Source organism: Lissotriton vulgaris, chromosome 10 (genome assembly GCF_964263255.1).
Source record: "Lissotriton vulgaris chromosome 10, aLisVul1.2, whole genome shotgun sequence".
In the NCBI taxonomy this organism is placed as follows: domain Eukaryota; kingdom Metazoa; phylum Chordata; class Amphibia; order Caudata; family Salamandridae; genus Lissotriton; species Lissotriton vulgaris.
The window spans coordinates 724,378,806-724,396,811 of record NC_141698.1 but is presented as its reverse complement, the minus strand read 5'-3'; the positions used below and the strand labels follow the sequence as shown (position 1 = coordinate 724,396,811).

The 18,006-nt window shown below is 44.2% G+C and overlaps 1 protein-coding gene across 28 annotated transcripts in view; it reads left to right on the top strand.

The window, feature by feature from the left end:
• The window catches only part of SVIL (supervillin), an 807,080-nt gene that overhangs the window by 476,432 nt on the left and 312,642 nt on the right, over positions 1–18,006 (top strand). For 15 of the 28 annotated variants that reach the window (XM_086941584.1, XM_086941573.1, XM_086941576.1 and 12 more), the window contains 2 exons: positions 716–811; positions 1,575–1,848. In XM_086941584.1, coding sequence (XP_086797710.1) covers positions 716–811; positions 1,575–1,848 — 370 coding nt within the window. The remainder of the gene's footprint in view (positions 1–715; positions 812–1,574; positions 1,849–18,006) is intronic. The other 13 variants (XM_086941586.1, XM_086941578.1, XM_086941587.1 and 10 more) reach the window with 1 other exon arrangement.

Sequence of the window (18,006 nt, the reverse complement as noted above, 5' to 3'; positions counted from 1 at the left end):
TTATGCCATGTTGTCCTCCAGCAGTGGGTTCCGCTATATGCCAATGGCAACATAATTCACAGGAAAGGGTGACTACACTGTTAACACCTCATTCCAGGGCTACCATCAGTTATGTCCAAAATAACGCTGAGCTTTCTGGAAGGTTTTTTTCGGGGGAGGGGGTGGCAACTATAGGGCAAACATACGTAGAATAACCACAATATTGCCAGATAAGGGCATCTTTTAATAGTGCCTTTAGAGTGTCTATATGCCTAGGAGCGCCTCCTTATGCTAGGGAGTCGAACTGATGGTGATCTAGCGGATTGCAGCCAACTTATTCCAGGGCGTTCTGGATGCCGGATAGTGGCCCCTACAGGGTCCAACGCCTACACCCTCCTCACTCAAGCCTGATATTTCCCCTTCCCAGTGGGCACCCTGGCCTTCTGCTGAAATGCCCCTTTGAGTGGACACTCCTAATGGTCGAGGTTTTACCTGCGAAGGTATAGGAGCCCCTTATTAGGGGTAAGTATTTCTTCTGAACTCACATTTTGGAGGGAATTTTATGACAAACTTTCAATGGAATCCAAATGAAAAAGTAAAATAATTGTGTAAAGTAATTGTGAATCTCTCGAACATTTTTATTTGCTTTCCTGGAATTAACCATCCTGCTTTCCTTAATGCTTTTTTCTTTTCTCTTTCCTTTCTTCTGCGCTTTCCTTTGCTATCCTTTATTAAGAGAACCCGCCCCTGCTTCACAAACAGTGACTACCCACACTGTAGTGGCCAGAATACCTAGCCCCACTGTAGTTAAGAACACTGTACATCATTTCAGGTACTGGGGGACAGCCTGCATGGTGCATTGAGCACACGGGCCGCAGATGCCTCTTGAAATGTGTGTCACATTCGTGCAAGCCTCACAAATGCCGTTTGCCACTGGAATGCTACTGTGCAAAGGCAGCACCACTGTCTCTACGGCCTGCATGAAAAAAATGGTTTTCTTCGCACTTATTTGCTCTAATCACGCTAGAGCTTTTGTTCTAACAAACGTCTTTAATACTTTTCTTTTTTTTTTACTAAACATAACCACGTGGCAACGTTTGTGTTGTGATGAGTTAGCTATGCGTTTTCGTGTCGCATGCAATTAAAGTTGTCAAGAAAAAAACATATGGCGAGTGTTACAGGCAGACAAACATGTATATTCTCTCCCCCATTCCCAGTGAAATCGGGGGTGGTGTAATATCACAGGGCCTCGTAGCTATCATGTGTGCAAGTGTTCCATGTTGAGGGTGTGTGTGCGCCTTTCAGCTCTGGCTGTCCATTCTGCACCCTCTTGGGTTGGATGAGTGAGGCTAAATTCCTCTAAAAAATGCAGGCTTTCGCTTCAGCTGCTCAAGTTAGGTGCCCTCCGGCAGTGCTCGTGCTATAACGTGCGCAGCAGCGCTGCTTACTGCCTGCTAACTTGTAAAGCATAAACGTACCCGTTTCTTTCAGCAGCCAGAGTATATCGTTGATCTGCGCTACATTGCGCAAGGCGAGGGGCAAAGGAGATTGCAGATGGTTTAATACTTCTCCCCTGACTTTGGTTTGCATTTCAGTTTACAAGCATCGGCACATCAGAGAGCAGCAGAAAAAGAAAAAGAAAAAGAAAAGGAGAAGGCCGAGCAGGTCAAAGATGCAAGCGCGCAGGAAAGCACCACCGACGAGCCGGACACGTCCACCTTGAGTCTGGCAGAGAAAATGGCCTTATTCAACAAGCTGTCCCAGCCGGTAACCAAAGCCGTCGTTACAAGGAGCAGGGCGGACATGCGGCAGAGGCGAATGAATGCCCGCTACCAGACGCAGCCCGTCACGCTTGGAGAAGTGGAACAGGTATTTGCCATTCAAGGGATGGGAAGTCTTTTTCTTTTGCGTTATTTCTTTTTTACCCAAACCGCGTTGATTCCTTTTAATAGTAAAGCTAATTTTAAAACTTTACAGCAGTATGGTGAAAACGTAGCTTGGCGGTTTTAAATGCTTTGCTGAACTGATTTCATTATTGTGGTATTCTACCAAGGGAGCATTTTCCAGGGATCTCCGGCCTGCTGAGAATTTATGGTTTAGGCTTTCAGTGAACTCTTCAGTGTAACCGCTGTCGTTTTTAACTGGTCTCACTGTAGAGTATGTTTGCCTCTTATGTGTCGTGGTACAACATGATTAGCCATAAGTTTTCACTTTGACAACAGTTATGCAGATCTAACACGATTAGGAGTGTAAAATGACATAAACAGTTACATTTTTTTTCTAGGTCCTATGCCAGTTTCTTTGCTTTAAGTGGCCTTTAAATGGGCGCCCCAGTTCTAGAGTAAGTTTCAAATGCTCCTTTTTCAGGGCAGTAATACTCCGTGGAGGTCAAGCATACCGGACGACTCTCCTCCAGGGCTCAGTCTAGGCAGGGTGTCCACAGTACTGATGATCAATGCACGCTTGATGGATCTGAAAGATTGCCTGTTGCATATTCGTGTATTATGCAACATGCCAGTGGACCGTCTTAGGTGAAACGGAAGCCCTGTATTTTAGCCATGGCCCTATGCTGTGGAGTGGAGAGCCCCCTTGCATCGCCCTCAACAGGATCCTGTGGTTCTTTTCTACTCAATCCTTTGGCCTGACTTAGCTGAGATGGATAATGCCAGGTTGGCATAATTGGACCTGCAGTCTCAAGAATCCAGCCCTTTCTTGATATCAAACATAGTCAGCAGAGCTAAAATGACCCGTGCACTGAACCTGCTGAGAAGGACCAAACTCCCGAGCTTATCTAGCACGAGCTCTGTGACTGATTTTGATGTCTGCAAAGGTTTCTGGTCTATCTTACAAGGTTTCAAGGGTGGAGAGTTTTCCACAAGCTCAAGTGCATAATAGAATTTTAGTGGATCCGGTTAAATACTCTACTCTGGTAATAGAGCCTCCAGAAGGTCCAGGTATCTTCTACTGAGACCACAACGATTTGCCAAGAAGAAAACTTACAGCCGGTCCTTCTCTGGAATGGCTCCCAGGATCTGGAATGCTTTGCCCACAGAAACAAGACTGAACCCTTCCACGCCCTCATTTAAAAAAAAGTGAAAGCGATTCTCATGGCTAAGTTCACTTGATTTACTTACTTATTACTGTCATATAATTACTCGTCTGTATTATTGAGCACCTTGTATTAGAATCACCTATATTTAGATTTTTTTATGCCTGTACCGGTTTGTCATGTGCCATGTAAAGCGCTCTGATACCTGCAAGGGTCTTGTTTCCGCTACATAAAACCTATAAATAAAATAAACCTTTTCTTAATCAGACCTGCGAGACATGAATGCATGCAAAAATGTGCAGGTGCACTGGTGCTGCACAAATCAACATCTTGAAAATGGAAAGGTGAAGTGGGTTCAGTGAAGAAGCAGCAGAGATGAAAACAGTGACTGTAATGCTATACTTGAGTATAGAAAAGCAATGAGTGATGAAAGCCTACAGAGGAGATACAGCCGGTCTTGAGACAGCACATGGGCTTCCGAGGCTCGACTTAGAAAGGATGCAGGTGCAATGACTAATATAAATGGCTGGTTTACAGAGATAGAAACCTGCAGCAGTTACTGTTCTTATATACCTAGCTTTTAATTTAACAAAAAACTGTTTCTATAGAAATGCCTGAACAAAGACAATGTTGTGAACATTAGCACTTATTTTACTAGATGTGAAGGGCTAGTGAAGTCCCAAGTGAAATTCAGTTAAGGTTATGCCCAAAGCATTTTCCACACTGAGGATTTTTTTTTGCAGCAGGTATCTTTTCCTGATTCATATGTTGTACATTATTCTACCATCTAAAAAGGTTGGGCCTAGAATACTTATTTTTGTCTTTATTTTTCTTCATGTGGATGTTGTTGGTTACCATTTGGAGACATGCCCATTACCCTCTGACATCTGATGTGCACGTCCCTATGGATGTTTGTCCTTCTGCTACACTTTTCAGCTGCAGTTGTATTAACCTCTATGGAGACTTGGGGAAAAATTTGACAGATCGTAGAGCTGTCTGGAAAATCTGTGAAAAACCAATTGTAAAGGAATTAACCAAATAGCGGATAAGCACCAAGGATCACCGGAAAAGAAATAGGTGCACCACATGGGGGATCGACTAAGATTGAAGACTGGGCTGCAAGGGGGCTGGAATCATTGAGGGAAATGTGTAAAGCCTCATTTAGATTATGTCCCAAATTGCTGAATAGAACAGAGGTACCCTGCCAGGGTGGATTGCCAGGTCCCAAGGGGGGGGATCCAAAAGATAATGGGGGTGGCGACAACGAGCTACATATCAGAGACAATAGTACATCACACAACTTCAGTACATCTTTGTTAAGAAAATAGGGTTTGTTTATTAATAAAGCAGTGGCTCAGACATGAGTCCATGTGCAAAATTCAGGGCAAATGTGAAGAAGTAGATAAAACATTAAATATAAAACAAGTCAAAGTTGATCTTCACAGAGAACAATCCAAGGTTCATGTCCCACACACTTCCACAAACATTCATTCAACAGACACTCACTTTCACACTACCTCACTATAATCAAGCACTCATACACACTAGATCATCGGGGTACATATGGGCCTGCAGGGAACGAGTTTATAAGCTGCTAGGACTGGAGTAACATGGAGGCAGAACAATGTGGGCAGGATGTTTTTACAGCAACTACACTAGAGGCCATCCATGTAGATCACGCCCAAATTGCAACATAAATTCGTCCCAAAGGACAGGCATAAAGTCTGCAGCTTCTGCTTGTCAAAATGATCACAAGACAAGAGACTTCAACGTGTGCACAGATTATCAGCCAAACGCATTTGGAACCAGGGAAAAACAGAGTTGGAAATGACACAATTTAGTGACGAAAGTAAGAACAGCTTTCCCTGACAGACCTTGGTTCATTGAGTGACTGACAACTTTAGGGGCACAGAGGTGCCACAAGAAGAGTTGAGCTGGAAAAGTAAAAACAGCAGAAGAAATAGTCAAAGGAGGGAGACACAAAAGACATGGTTGGGGTAACGTCACAGAAACCCAGTGGGCCCAAACCAAAATATTGGAATCTCGAGGATAGAAAAGACACCTTGGTAACCAAAACCCTCAGCGAGTGAAGGGAGGTCAAAACAGTGCCCCACTGGATGACACAAGGACACTATTGGAGATGTCCCTTGGATGCATCCTCAGCTCTGAAAAACCATCAAATCAGATGGGGGAAAGAACAAAAACAAGGCCCAACAGCCCGAAGAGAAAAGCGGTGCTTTTCCTCTATGCTTAACATGGGGCACTTGAGGTTGAGTTTAGACGTGACTCGAAGACAAAATGGCATTGATCCATCAGAAAAGTGATTTCAGTGCATTGCTTGCATTTCTTTTTTTAAAAATCTTTTTATTTAAGTTTTTCACCCTTTTACCATGTTTTCCAATACATATTACAGCACAAAAAGTTCAAAAGACGAGTCATACAAGCACAAATACTTTTCAAACCATGAAAACATATTTTGATGTAAAGCATATAATTTTATAATCTCTTAACACATGTCTTCTCCAATCCAGACTATTCTGGCCTATTTTTCCATTGATCTATTGGTTGCCAAATCTTGCCTCCCAGTGCTCTCGCCCTTCTACCCTTCCTTTCATATATGGCTTTCTCCAAGTTATACGTAGAGAGTAGCCTTGCGATCCATGTTTGAAATGACAGGGGCACCCTGTCAAGCCATGCCCTTGCAATTCCAATTCGATGTACCGCAGCTACCATAAATAAGAATTCTATATAGAAGCCCACTGAGCCTGCCGAGACACCTAACATTATTAATTTGTCTGTCAATTTAATCTTAATTCCCAGTGAGTTCTCCAGAAACTCCTCAATTGCCCCTTTTAGTGTGTGTAGTTGTGGACATTGCGCAAACATATGGACAATGTCCGCATCACTTACATCCCACCATGGGCAAGTAATTCCTGAGACCCCCCCCCCCACCCAAATGTGCAATTCTGGCCGGGGTATGATAAAGAGAGTACAATGTCTTATAATGCTGTAATTGGAATGTTGCAGAACATAAAACTGTTCGCCCTAAGTCTGTAGTTGTCTGTAATCCCTCCGTGGTAGAGCCCTCCTTCTCTACCCATTTACTAGCATATTTTTCTCTGTCATCATTTTTTAACAGATACATTTCTGCGTACAGCTTGCGAATTGTACAGTGGTTACTCTTTTCAAGGTAATCCATTATTCTACAGTGATTAAATCCTATCAGGCCACCTCTTTTGTTTGCAAGGAAGCTTCTTATCTGCAGATACTTGAAGAAACTGTTACACATTATCCCATGGTTCCTTTGTAATTCCTGAAATTGCACAACCACCCCCTCTGTATCCAGTAAATCCCCCATCTTCTTATGATCCTTGTTATCCCAATCCTTCATGATTACATCTCTGAAGATTTCCCCTGGGAGTGAATGATTTGTGTACAAACGGGTATAGTAGTTGTATCTGCCTATGCCAAGCTTTTTTAGCCACCGCCTTCCATACATTATATGCCGCTCGTAGAGTCTTAAACCTAGTATGTTTAAAATAGCTGTAATCAATCGTATTTAACAGACCATTCTCAGCCTCCCCCGCCCCCCACCAGTGCCCTATATACATTTGTACAGCCTGAGCTACCACCTTGTTGCTCAGTTCCCCCTCCACCCAGCAGCCCCTGTGAGTACTGCAGGGCAGCTGCCCAGTAATATAGTCTGAAATCCGGGGCCCCCCTTCTCCCTAGGAAATACCACATATCGATACGCTCTTCTAGTCTTCCCTTGAGCCCAATCAATCTATTAAGTACTACTTCCAGTTTTCTGAACCAAATCTGGTCAAAAGAAGTGGTGTCGCTCTAAAAATATACAATAATTTCGGGAACGTGATCATTTTAATCACGTTTATCCTACCCATTAATGTCAGGTGTAGGTTATGGATCCTTTCTGTAATTCTCTTTACTTTAACTAATAGTGGTTCCATATTAAGCCCTACGAGATTGTCTAAATCAGTAGTCACTTTTATCCCGAGATATGTGGCTTTAGGCACCACTCTAATATCCTGATATGTTGTATAGCTGTTCTGCACAATCTGAGTCTTGCTTTTGTTGATTGAATATCCAGCTATCGCTCCAAAATTCAGCGCCTCTTGCTCAATTTCCACTATCGCTCTCCCTGACTTCGGTGTTATGATAGCCACATCGTCTGCATATGCAAATAGCTTATACTCCATTCCTTGCAGCCTAACCGGATGAATATTGTTATTGCTACTATGTTTTCTTAAAAATGGGTCCAAATATAGGGCAAACAGCAATGGCGAGGCTGGGCAGCCCAGTAGTCCCGCATTTTATCTGACTGCCTTTGTGTAGCTCCTGTTTATTTTTACTCTTGCTGTTGACTGTACATAGAGGGCCTGGATTGCCCTAATGTAGCTCTCACCTATACCAAACCAGTCCATAACCCTCCACAGATAGTCCCAGGAGACCCTGTCGAAAGCCTTCTCGGCATCGAGAAATATGGCCGCGACAGGGTCTCCTACGACTCTTGCGGCGTCCAGAATAGTAATCTTCTGCCTAGTATGTCGGGTGGTTCCTTTCCCAGGAATGAATCCATGTTGAGAGGTGATCACTAGCCCCTCAATCACCTTGCTCAGTCTTTGTGCAAGCGATTTGGAAAACATTTTTGCGTCCGCATTTAACAGTGTGATTGGTCTATAAGACCCTGGCTCTAGTGGTGGCTTATCCTTCTTTAAAATCACTATAATATCTGCCTCTGCCCATGAATGTGGTACTGCTCTGCCTATCTGTGCCTGCCTAAAGGTTTCCAACATATTTTCCCCCAAACTATCCCAAAATATCTTATAGAATTCTACTGGTATTTGATCAGGTCCTGTGGCCTTCACAGCTGGTAGTTGGTTCACAGCCTCCCTTACTTCTTGTAACGTTAAAGGGAGGTCTAGTTTCTCCTTCCCCTCTATACTTAATATATCATGCGGTATCTCTGCCAGGTAATCCGTAATCTCCGTATCTGTGTTACTTAGATTCTGTTCATAGAGATTACCATAGAAGTCCTAAAAACCTCCTGTACTTCTTCTACTTTATTAACTATATTTCCTAGGCTGTCTCTAATTTCCTTTATTTCCCCTGCTGCTAAGTTTTGCCGAGTCCTTATTGCTAGAAGATGGCCTACTCTTTCATTAAATTCATAGCACTTTTCTTTTTTAGCCAGAAAGTTAACCGCCGCCTTCTGCTCCAGACATTCCCCTGCCTGTGCTTTGTTCAGTTCTATTTCCAGCAATATCCCCTCTATTGATTCTTGCCTTGTTATGGCCATGACTAGGCGCTCTTCTAGGCCCTCCAAGTCCCTCAATCTTTTATCCATCCTGATTTTCTCCTTCTTGCTCCTCTGCAATGTATAGCTTAGTCTCCCCCCTCACCCCAGCCTTGAATGCATCCCAAATCATATTAGCGGAAGCTGAATTCCTGTTCTCCCAAAATTGAGGGATCCATTCCTGCATATGCTTGATATATCCTGGCTCCTTCAGTAAACCTCTCTCAAATGTCCATGTACTGCTTTTACCCACGCCCCTATTAATCAACGGTAGACTTAGCACCAGTGGATTATGATCCGAAACTAGCCTTGGCAGCCTTTCTAGCTGAGAACCACTCAAAATTGAACTTGAGATAAAGAAGTAATCTAATCTTGCTACCATTCTATGCGGTGCTGAGTAATACGTACTCCCTGTCCCTATTGGATTCTTTTTTGCCCACACATCCACCAAAACGTTATGTAACACCAAATTGTGAATAGCCTTGCGCGTTTTCCTCTTCCGATCAACATAATCTCCTCCATTCAATAACCCCGCCCTGTCCAGGCCAATAATATTAAAATCCCCACAGCATATTATAGGCTCTGGCCACAATGAGAGTTCTGTGTCTAGATATTCAAAAATTTCGGGTTAGTCATCATTAGAGCCGTAAATTGATACAATTGTAAAACACCCAGCATGTCTCCACCTCCACAACAACCCATCTTCCCTCTTGATCCTCCTTTTTTCTTTTAAGTTGGACTGACCCTTGCTTAGCTAGTATGGCGACCCCTCTTTTTCTAGTTTCTTGTTTTGTATATGCAAGAACATCGAACCCCATTTGTTCCAGCTTGAATTTTTCTTTTCCTGCAATATGTGTCTCCTGCAGGCACATTATTTCCAACTTAAGCATTCTTAGCATGGCAGCGACTTTCTGTCTTTTAACTCCATTATTCAGACCACATATGTTCAGAGAAATAATCCTTAATGCCATTTATATTTTCTGGCTTTTCCTGCTTTTCCAATCCCAAGCATCCTAATAAACCCATCTTTGTATTCTGTTAGCGATACATCCTCCTCTCTGCCATATTTGACATTTGTCATTTTGTGCTGTCTTTTCCAGTGTCCCACCACCTCCCCTTCCCCCCCTCTGCCCCACCTCCCTCCCTGCAGCACCCCTTCTCCCTCGTCTCCCACCCCCCCTCCACAGGCAAATAGGTCACGCATGACTTATGTGTGACTGCTGTGTGTTGTAGAGTCGCCTCCCTCTCCTCCCTCCTGCTCATCCGTTCCCCCCCCCCGCCCTGATGCCCGAAGCCTGTGTAGCACCCCTAGCTTACTGCTAATATCTTAAACCTTTTTGCTCTGTCTACTTCTTTCCTCTCCCTTTGTTCAGCTCAGTAAGATCTGATAGGTATTCTCCTGCCTTTATTTCTGAAAAAAACATCCTAGTAACACCACCTGTGATGATCTTTAACTTTGCCGGGAACATTAAGTAGGCCTCTGCGCCTTGTCGCTGGAAGGGTGTAATTAGTTGTCTGAGCCGCCACCGCCTCTCCACAGTAAAGTGGCAGAAGTCCGGCCGAGCAAAAAAAGTGACTCCCTGAGCTGTTTTTTTTAATCTGGCCTGGCTTTTTCAATAATTTCCTGTCTTGCCAAAAAGGGTCCGCAAAATACTAACATAGCTCTAGGCAAGTTGTTCTGTCTACCATCTCTTTTCTTTATATTTAACAGCAGGAACCTATATGCCTTTTGCACTTCTAGCTCCCATTGCCATTGAGCTTCCGGGAAGGCATCTTTCAATAGCTTAATAACAAAGCCTCTAGGGTCATGCCCCTCCACCCCTTCCTCTAGTCCAAGAAGTCTCACATTATTGCGCCTCTGGCGATTTTCGAAATCCTCAATTTTCCACTGAAGATCCTCCGTTATTTTAGATTGTTCCATCTTGAATGCCTGCCAGTCGGTGACCTCATCCTCGAGCCTGCCCGTCCTTTCTTCTACTTGAACCACTCGCTCTTCAACCTCCTCATACTTTTTATTCATTCTTCTTATTGATGCCTGTAATTTCTTGGTGTCATGCCTAGCTCTCCGCTCTAGCTTCAGCCTGCATTTGTTTTAGCGTGTTAAACATCATGTCCATTGTTACTTGCTGCGGATTTCCACTTTCTGCCCCTCCTGTGGCTCCACCCTCTCCTTGCGTACCCTCCTGATACATACTAGAGGTTGCCGAGTAATCCCACACGTTTTTTATTAGTTTTATCTGGGGAACCTCCCCCTCCCCGTCTTACCATCGGTTTCCTCCTTTTCTGTGTATTTTTATCCTCCGGCCCATCACTCCCCTCCGTATCAAACTGATTTCTGTGGAGATCCCACCTTCCTCCTCGCTTGAGGTGGAGTCTGAACCCTCATTAACAGAGAAGAATTCACCTTCACGCTCTTTCTGTGAGTCAAGACTCACCAGGCTCTCCCATTTTGCACCCTGAATCTGGTTCATATTTTTAGTCATTTCTTCCTCGACCTGTAGCAGGGCATCCAGCATCTGGGCATTGTTAGAACTTCCTGCCCCCTCTGCTGCACCGCTTACTAGTGATTCAGGTCCCCTGCTCACCTGTTGCAGCTGATCGCTGCTCACATCCTCCGTCTCTCCCAGCTCTGCTGCTCTCACCGGGCGCGTACAATCTGTGGCTGAGTTTCCTGCTTGCTTAGCAACAGAGACGCTTGCGTCCTCGAGGACGGCTCCCGCTGCACTTGCGTCTCTGTAGGCGTCATCGTCATAGTCATTGTTGGCGTTTTCCACCGGAGGGTGCCTTGCCGGGATCCTGGCTGCTGCAGATCTCACGCCAAATGCTTCTGTTAAGGTGGGCTGTCTATAAGTGGAATCCCTAGGATCTTTAGCACGCGCTGATCTGATATTCCGTGTCACTGTGCTTGTCTTTATTTTGCCCTTGGGCTGTCAGCGGTGCTTCCTTTCTCACTGCAGTCGATTGTACTGGCTTGTTTTTGAGCTTTTTCTCTTTTTCGGCTTTCTTTTGTTGAGCCCTTTGAGGCGCGGTAGACGCAGGAGTTACCCGTTTAGTTGATGGCGGTATCTTGGGGATTATGCCTATACCTAGCGGCTTTGACGCACTATCTGCTGTTAGCACCATTTTATCCTTTTCATTGTCCTTTACACTTCTGCCTAACTGCTCCTCGCTGACCACCTGCTATCCACAGAAACACCCGCATATCCAGCTCTGGGTCCGCATCAGGGCAGCTTCCTCATCCTCCTAGTCGGGAGAGGGAGTAAGTGCGACTGTGCTCTACAGCCCACTGGCGGCCATCTTGCCCCGCATTGCTTACATTTCTAACCCCTTTGAAACCACCTGGGAGAACCACATTTATTTATTTACATGGGGAGGAGCAAGCTGAACTTCAACCACCAACTATGCCTGAACAGCAGGAAGTGGGCGAGGAGGTGTTCTTCTTGGAGAATATGTATGAATAGGTTTTTTTTCAACATCCAAAAATCACTGAAGGAGAACGGCAAGAGCTTTTACAGATTCTCCTGAAGAGGGTGTTGAATCCTACCCTTTAAGGCCATCACCTCCAGATGACATCGCAGTGTATAATGTGGTGATCGACACTACCCGATCTGGGATCCAGATAAAAGAACAATCCCAGGCTTGCTTTTTGCCGGAAATCATTTTACCCTCACAAAGGAAGAACCAATAGATCTTTATACTGTCAAGTATTCTGGATCAAGGAGGGTGTTCCTAAACTCAGCAGCATGTAAACCTGCAACTCAAAGGGTAGGAAAGATTTATAAGCACTCTAACTATTATTTACATTAAGGGCAACGCATGGTGAACTAAATTGTGGCCACCACCAGAAAGAGCTAATATCCGTACATCAGCTGACCAAGCACCTGAAAAGGAAAGCAAAAGGGTGGGGATGGCGGAGTGCCAACTTGACAGAAGGCCCGCACATTGGAGACTTGCAAACTCAAATGCACTCCCTACTATGCTGCCCTACAATGCTAAGAAATTGGAACTAATGAAGCCCCTCCCTGAACAATATCTGCAGAAGGCAAACTCTGTGCTAGAGGAAGGCAACCTATATCCAGTACCTGCCTTAAGTCAGCCTTGGACACCGCAGATAAGGGAACCAGGCAATTGTGCCACCTTACAACCTTTAGAAGGCACGCCTGGCAGCAGGTATCCGATTTAAAGTATCAAGTACAGACAAATGTTATCCAAACCCCTTACTCAGGAGAACATCTGTTTGGAATGGGAGTCAATGAGGCACTCTAACAAATTAAGAGAGATAACTAGACAGCAAAAGTCACAATGGTATCAATACTTCAGTAAAGGGATTTGTATGCCATTACCGTCAGTAAGAGGAGGTATTTAAAACTCTGCCCCTGCAAGCATACCAGCGAGCTGGTGCACAGGAGTCAATACCACCACAATGGCAATTTTCCACGATTTATCAGCAGCAGTTTCTAGCCATAGCAAATGACTAGTTACAAAATGAACACCACCACATGCCACCAGTTTGGGTGGGGGGGGGGGCGTGGAGGGGGGGGGGGGGAGATAGAATAGGAGTGTCCAGGAGTGGAGGACCATGAACTCTGACAAAGGGATACTGAACATAATTCAGCATGATTACTGCATTGAGCTCTTAAAATTTCTCTACATGTGAAACCAAAAAACATAGAATGCATGCAGAGTAAGAGCTCCAACATCTACAGCAGTAGTTCGAGGAGCTACTGCAAACACAAGCAATAAAAAAGATACCGAAGGCAGAAATTAAGCCAGGAAATTACTCTAGTTTATGGTACCGAAATAAGGCTAGACACTGAGACCAATTCAGGATCTGATTCTTAATTTCCTAAAAACAAAATATCTAATTGACAACATTTCAAGAGGTCACCTAGCAGCTGTGGGGGAAAAAAAAGACTATATGGAGACAGACCTGCAGATCTACATGTGCCCAGGAACCGGAAACACAAAAGACTTCTTTGCTTTGTAGTGAATCGGGTATAGTACTATCAATTCAAGGTACTCTATTTTAGTATAACAGGATGTTTACATAATGTTTGGTTGCAATAGCGACTAACCCAAGATGTGTACCCTTAAGTAGCCGATTGGCTAGTTAAAGCAAGCTCATTCACTCCATGCCAGAGAAGCACCGTCATGAACAGACTGCACAAACTAGGCTTCTCCAATACAGAAAAGTTCTCACCAATACAAGCGAGAGATAACGCTCTTTGTAGGATCAAGACTCAATGCATCAGAGGCAATGGCGTACCCCAGAGCCAAATTAATCCTGGGACTGACAGAGCAAGCTTGCCTTCACCAGAAGGGGGACAAATGCAGTAAGAACTATGGCAAAACTGACTGCAACCTTAATTCCGTTGCATCCACATGCCAGGTTACAATGGAGACCAGTTAAAGAATGGCTACAGAATATGTGGTCACAGGTAATGGACAGTTGAGAAGATCTAGTCGTTGTTACGAAGAGGGTACAGAAGGATATATCTGGGTTGAACTAGTAATGCAACAGTTAAGCATTCCCTTTGAAGAAACCACTCCATCACCACAATGTATCCCACGCTCATTGGTGAGCACACACGTGGAACTTCGACATCATGGGCTGGTGGAAATTGAGGCAGAACAATACATAAACAGGATAGAAATAAATACCCTTTTTGTAGCTTTAAATGCCTTCCAAAGACCAGTAGCAGTTATGACTGTACATATCCAAACAAATATTCAATGTTTTGCATGAAAGTATGGACAGACAAGGTGATATGAATGGCCGAAACTAGCCTCAGACATTTGGAAATGGGCCATCCAAAGAAAGAGAACCTGGATAGCAGTACACCTCCCAGCTATATAAAATGTGAGGGCAGATAGACTAAGAAGATGCGCAAATGTCTCATGATTGGGAGATTGGGAGTTAAAGCCAGTATTAAAACTAGGTTTTCCTACATTGGCCTACAGCAAAAGTAGACCTATTTGTGAAATGCCAAAACTTTGCTTCCAGACTCCCTCGCAATTTGTCCCTGGCGAATGCCCCATCAATAGACCAGTCAAGAAAATGTGTGCTCCCCCCCCCCCCGACCACTGATACAGCTTGTAATAAACAAGTGCAAGCAGTCCATGATGCTGATCTTGATAGCCCCCCAATGAGTAACATTTTTGAGGCCTAATGAAAATGTCACTGGGGAAAATACATTTCCTGGACATGCAGGACCTTCTTTCAGCCGAAGCCAAAGAGCCTCAGCCTACCATCTTTCTCCTGAATGCTCAACATCTGTGGCGCTCCGTGGGAGACCAAATGACCAAATTCTAAGGGATGCTAGAAGACCAAGCACACATGTTATGCAACTAAACCGAAGAGGCCTCCTGCGGAACCAGGAGGATCATTTTAACAGTCATTCGCTACCCAACCTTTGTGTTTTAGACGAGATGCAAACTTACACTTAGCTTGCAATCCACCTGTCAGCTTTCATGGTATACACAAGGTGACAAATCACTTTCATGGCACACCAGTCATCAAAAGATTCCTGCGGGAGACCTGAGTATTTTTTTTCAAGGGAGACTGCAGAGACTCTGAACCTCCTATATAGCGTCCATTTCCTGTTGCTAAGGACCCTTTTTTTTTTACAACTGGAGAAATCGATCATGGTTTTAACCAGCCCTTCATTTAGAAGACATTATAAATCCTACTCTGAGCATTACTCCTATTTAATGGATTTGGGTAAGCCTTAAAAAAAAAAAGCCCACGGCCTGCATGTCTTGAAGTAGCGAAACAAGTGTTGGCTGTTTGCTTAAGCAACAAGGATTGTTTAATACAATAAATGGAGCTGTGACTGTGAGTTTACTATGAAGGTGAAAATGTTTTAATTTACATGAAAACCTGAACGATGTACACATGTATATAACAATAATGTGTACATGTATATAACAATGTGTACATGCATGGATTCTAAACAACCTTAGGGCAGATTATTGCAGAACCTAAAGATGAGCGTAAAATAAGTGATTTACTTTGTCTCTCCACTGAAGAATCACAAGAGTTAATCAAAGAATAGCTCCATCACAATCTGCAGCAACCCCTGTGTGGAACCTTAATATGGTAGTCACATTTAAAGAAGGAACCTTTTGAACCACCGCATAAAGCATAAAAGTTACTAATAAAAACATAATCCCTAATAGCAGTTTTAAAGCATGAATCCATTTCTGGTTTCACATGAAGTGAATTATTCTGCCATCAAGTGGTTGGTCTTGGAGTTGTCCTTGTTTTTTTTTTGTTTGTTTTTTTGTGTGGGGCACCCCGAAAGTTCCTCTGCATGGTCGCCATATTCAGTTTGTGGTTTTGGCCGTTGTCTGGAAGGACAACTGATGAGCTCCCAAGAATTACAGCAAGAAAGGAAGACGTCCAAAAATCAATAAAGAGCACCAAAGACCACAAAAAGATAGAAAGAAAGTGGGAACCTCCTCGACAACTACACCGCCAGTAAGATCTTGTAGCCCGAGAATTACGAGGGGAGAGACAGTAAAGGGTTAACGAAAATATCCCTTTTAAATACTGACCCATTTGTCACCGCAAATTTGCCTAAAGAAATCCCGACAAGGTCTGCAAACTTTTCCTGCCGAGGGACCACAAGATCGAGGACAGCAAGGTATGCACCGCGTTCATACCAAAGACACTCCATGTATGACATGGACAGAGACTATATCAGTACACCACGGCTCTCACACCGAAGACAGAGGAATCTCAAAGATCTCTCTGCCTATCTAGTGACTATGAGCCACATTTCGGAGGACGATCCGGCATGAGAAGAGAAATCTGAGGTAGAGGACTCCTAGACAGACATCGAATAAAATGGAGCATCAGGGAAAGCACGACATACACCAAGAAGAAATGCCAAAAAGTACACCAGCTAAAGGTGCGGACATTAGGTCGTTGGACTCTAAGTCCTTCAAGGCAGCCTTGACACTGAAACACCAGACCACTGAGGGTCAGCACAAGCAAAGATCACACTGGTCCCAACCAAAGTACACATATGGGGCAACTAGTCGACGAGACCTTTGATGCAACAAAGTGGTCGAGAAGGAGCGAGGGAGAAGGGCAAGGAATCGAGGCATGGAGAGCCATCAACACTAAAATGCTCATTCCAAGGTCGACGCCGAACAAAGAACGCTCAAGGTCTAAATTGCAGCCCTGCTTCGTAGAGAAGTTTGACTCCTTGAAAGAATTTCACATTCCACCAAGACCCTTGACAGCCATTGGAGGTTAAAGCAGACCAGTTGCACTTAGAAGCCCGGGCAACACCAGAGGCACATGAGGAGGAACAAGAGGCCTTCTATGTGGTCGAAGAAGTCAAAGTGGTGATGTATGTGGACTAAAGCCAGCTCGAGTAAACCGGGCAGGACCCTTATGCGGAGTTCCCTTAGGAAGGGGTAGAAAAATATCCTTCAAGACCTTTGACACAGAACAACTTGACCCAGTACAACAGTCATCAAAAGGACTGCAGATGCATATGGGGTACAGTTGGAATAGGAGAAAGGGGAAGTATGCTTCCTACTGGAAACCCTGGTGCACTCAGAAAAGACTAACCTCTACTTGACCATGCTCCCTAGCATTCTACACAAGGGGAAGGAGGCTTTTTGAGATACAGCCACTGCAAGAGCGATATCACCTCAAGTGGAGAAGTACAAACACTCCACTCGGGGCCCCAAATATATAAAAGGCCACGTCCCTCCAGACTGCATCATTGTATCCACAGCACAAACACTAGCTAACCCTCTTCTATTTGTTTAGCGTCCTTTCAAAACCAAACATACCAGCGGAAAAAGTCACGCACACACTGAATGTGCAAGGGCACTAATGCACTCTACAAGAAACCGTGTTTTCTCAAAGGGAACCAATTTGTCTGTTTGCTAGGGCAAGCAAGGGAGCACTAGTGACCAAGGGAGCAATCGCATGATTTATAGTGGAGACTATCGAAACCTGCTACACCAGAGCGGTAAAGACATTACTTGTGTATCCTAGAGCACGCTGATCAGAAGTTTTAATTTGATTCCTACCTCCTACGCTTCGATACCCAGTTGGTAATCTCTGCAGTGGATAAGGATATCAATCATTCCCTAAAACTTCACGATTGTATGATTACGTTAAGTAACTGGATGAATAATCATTTTCTGAAATTGAATTCATGCAAAATGGAAGTGATCATGTTTGGTAATAGTTTTCCACCTTGGTCCCCAATGTGGTGGCCAGACAATCCCGGCCCCCCTCCTACACCTGTAGTCAAAGCCAAGAACCCTTGGTGTTATTATAGATGACAAATTGAGCCTGAAGCCCCAAGTATCCAAGGTGGTGTCTTACATACTTTATGATTAAAACCTTAGGAAAAATACTCGCTTTCATTCCCAGAAAATCCAGTAAGATGATAGTGACCTCTCTAGTCCTATCAAAACTTGACTACTGTAATGGCCTATACATCAATATCCAATTCTCTCTTCTCCGAAAGTTGCAAACAGTCCAAAATGCAGCTGCGAGACTCATACTGGATATCCCCAAACATCAGTCTGTTAGAACATGGATTCAGGACCTGCACTGGCTGCCAGTCGGTCAGCGGGTAAAATTCAAGGCGCTCTGTATCGCTCACAAGGCACTCCATAGAGAAGGTCCGAA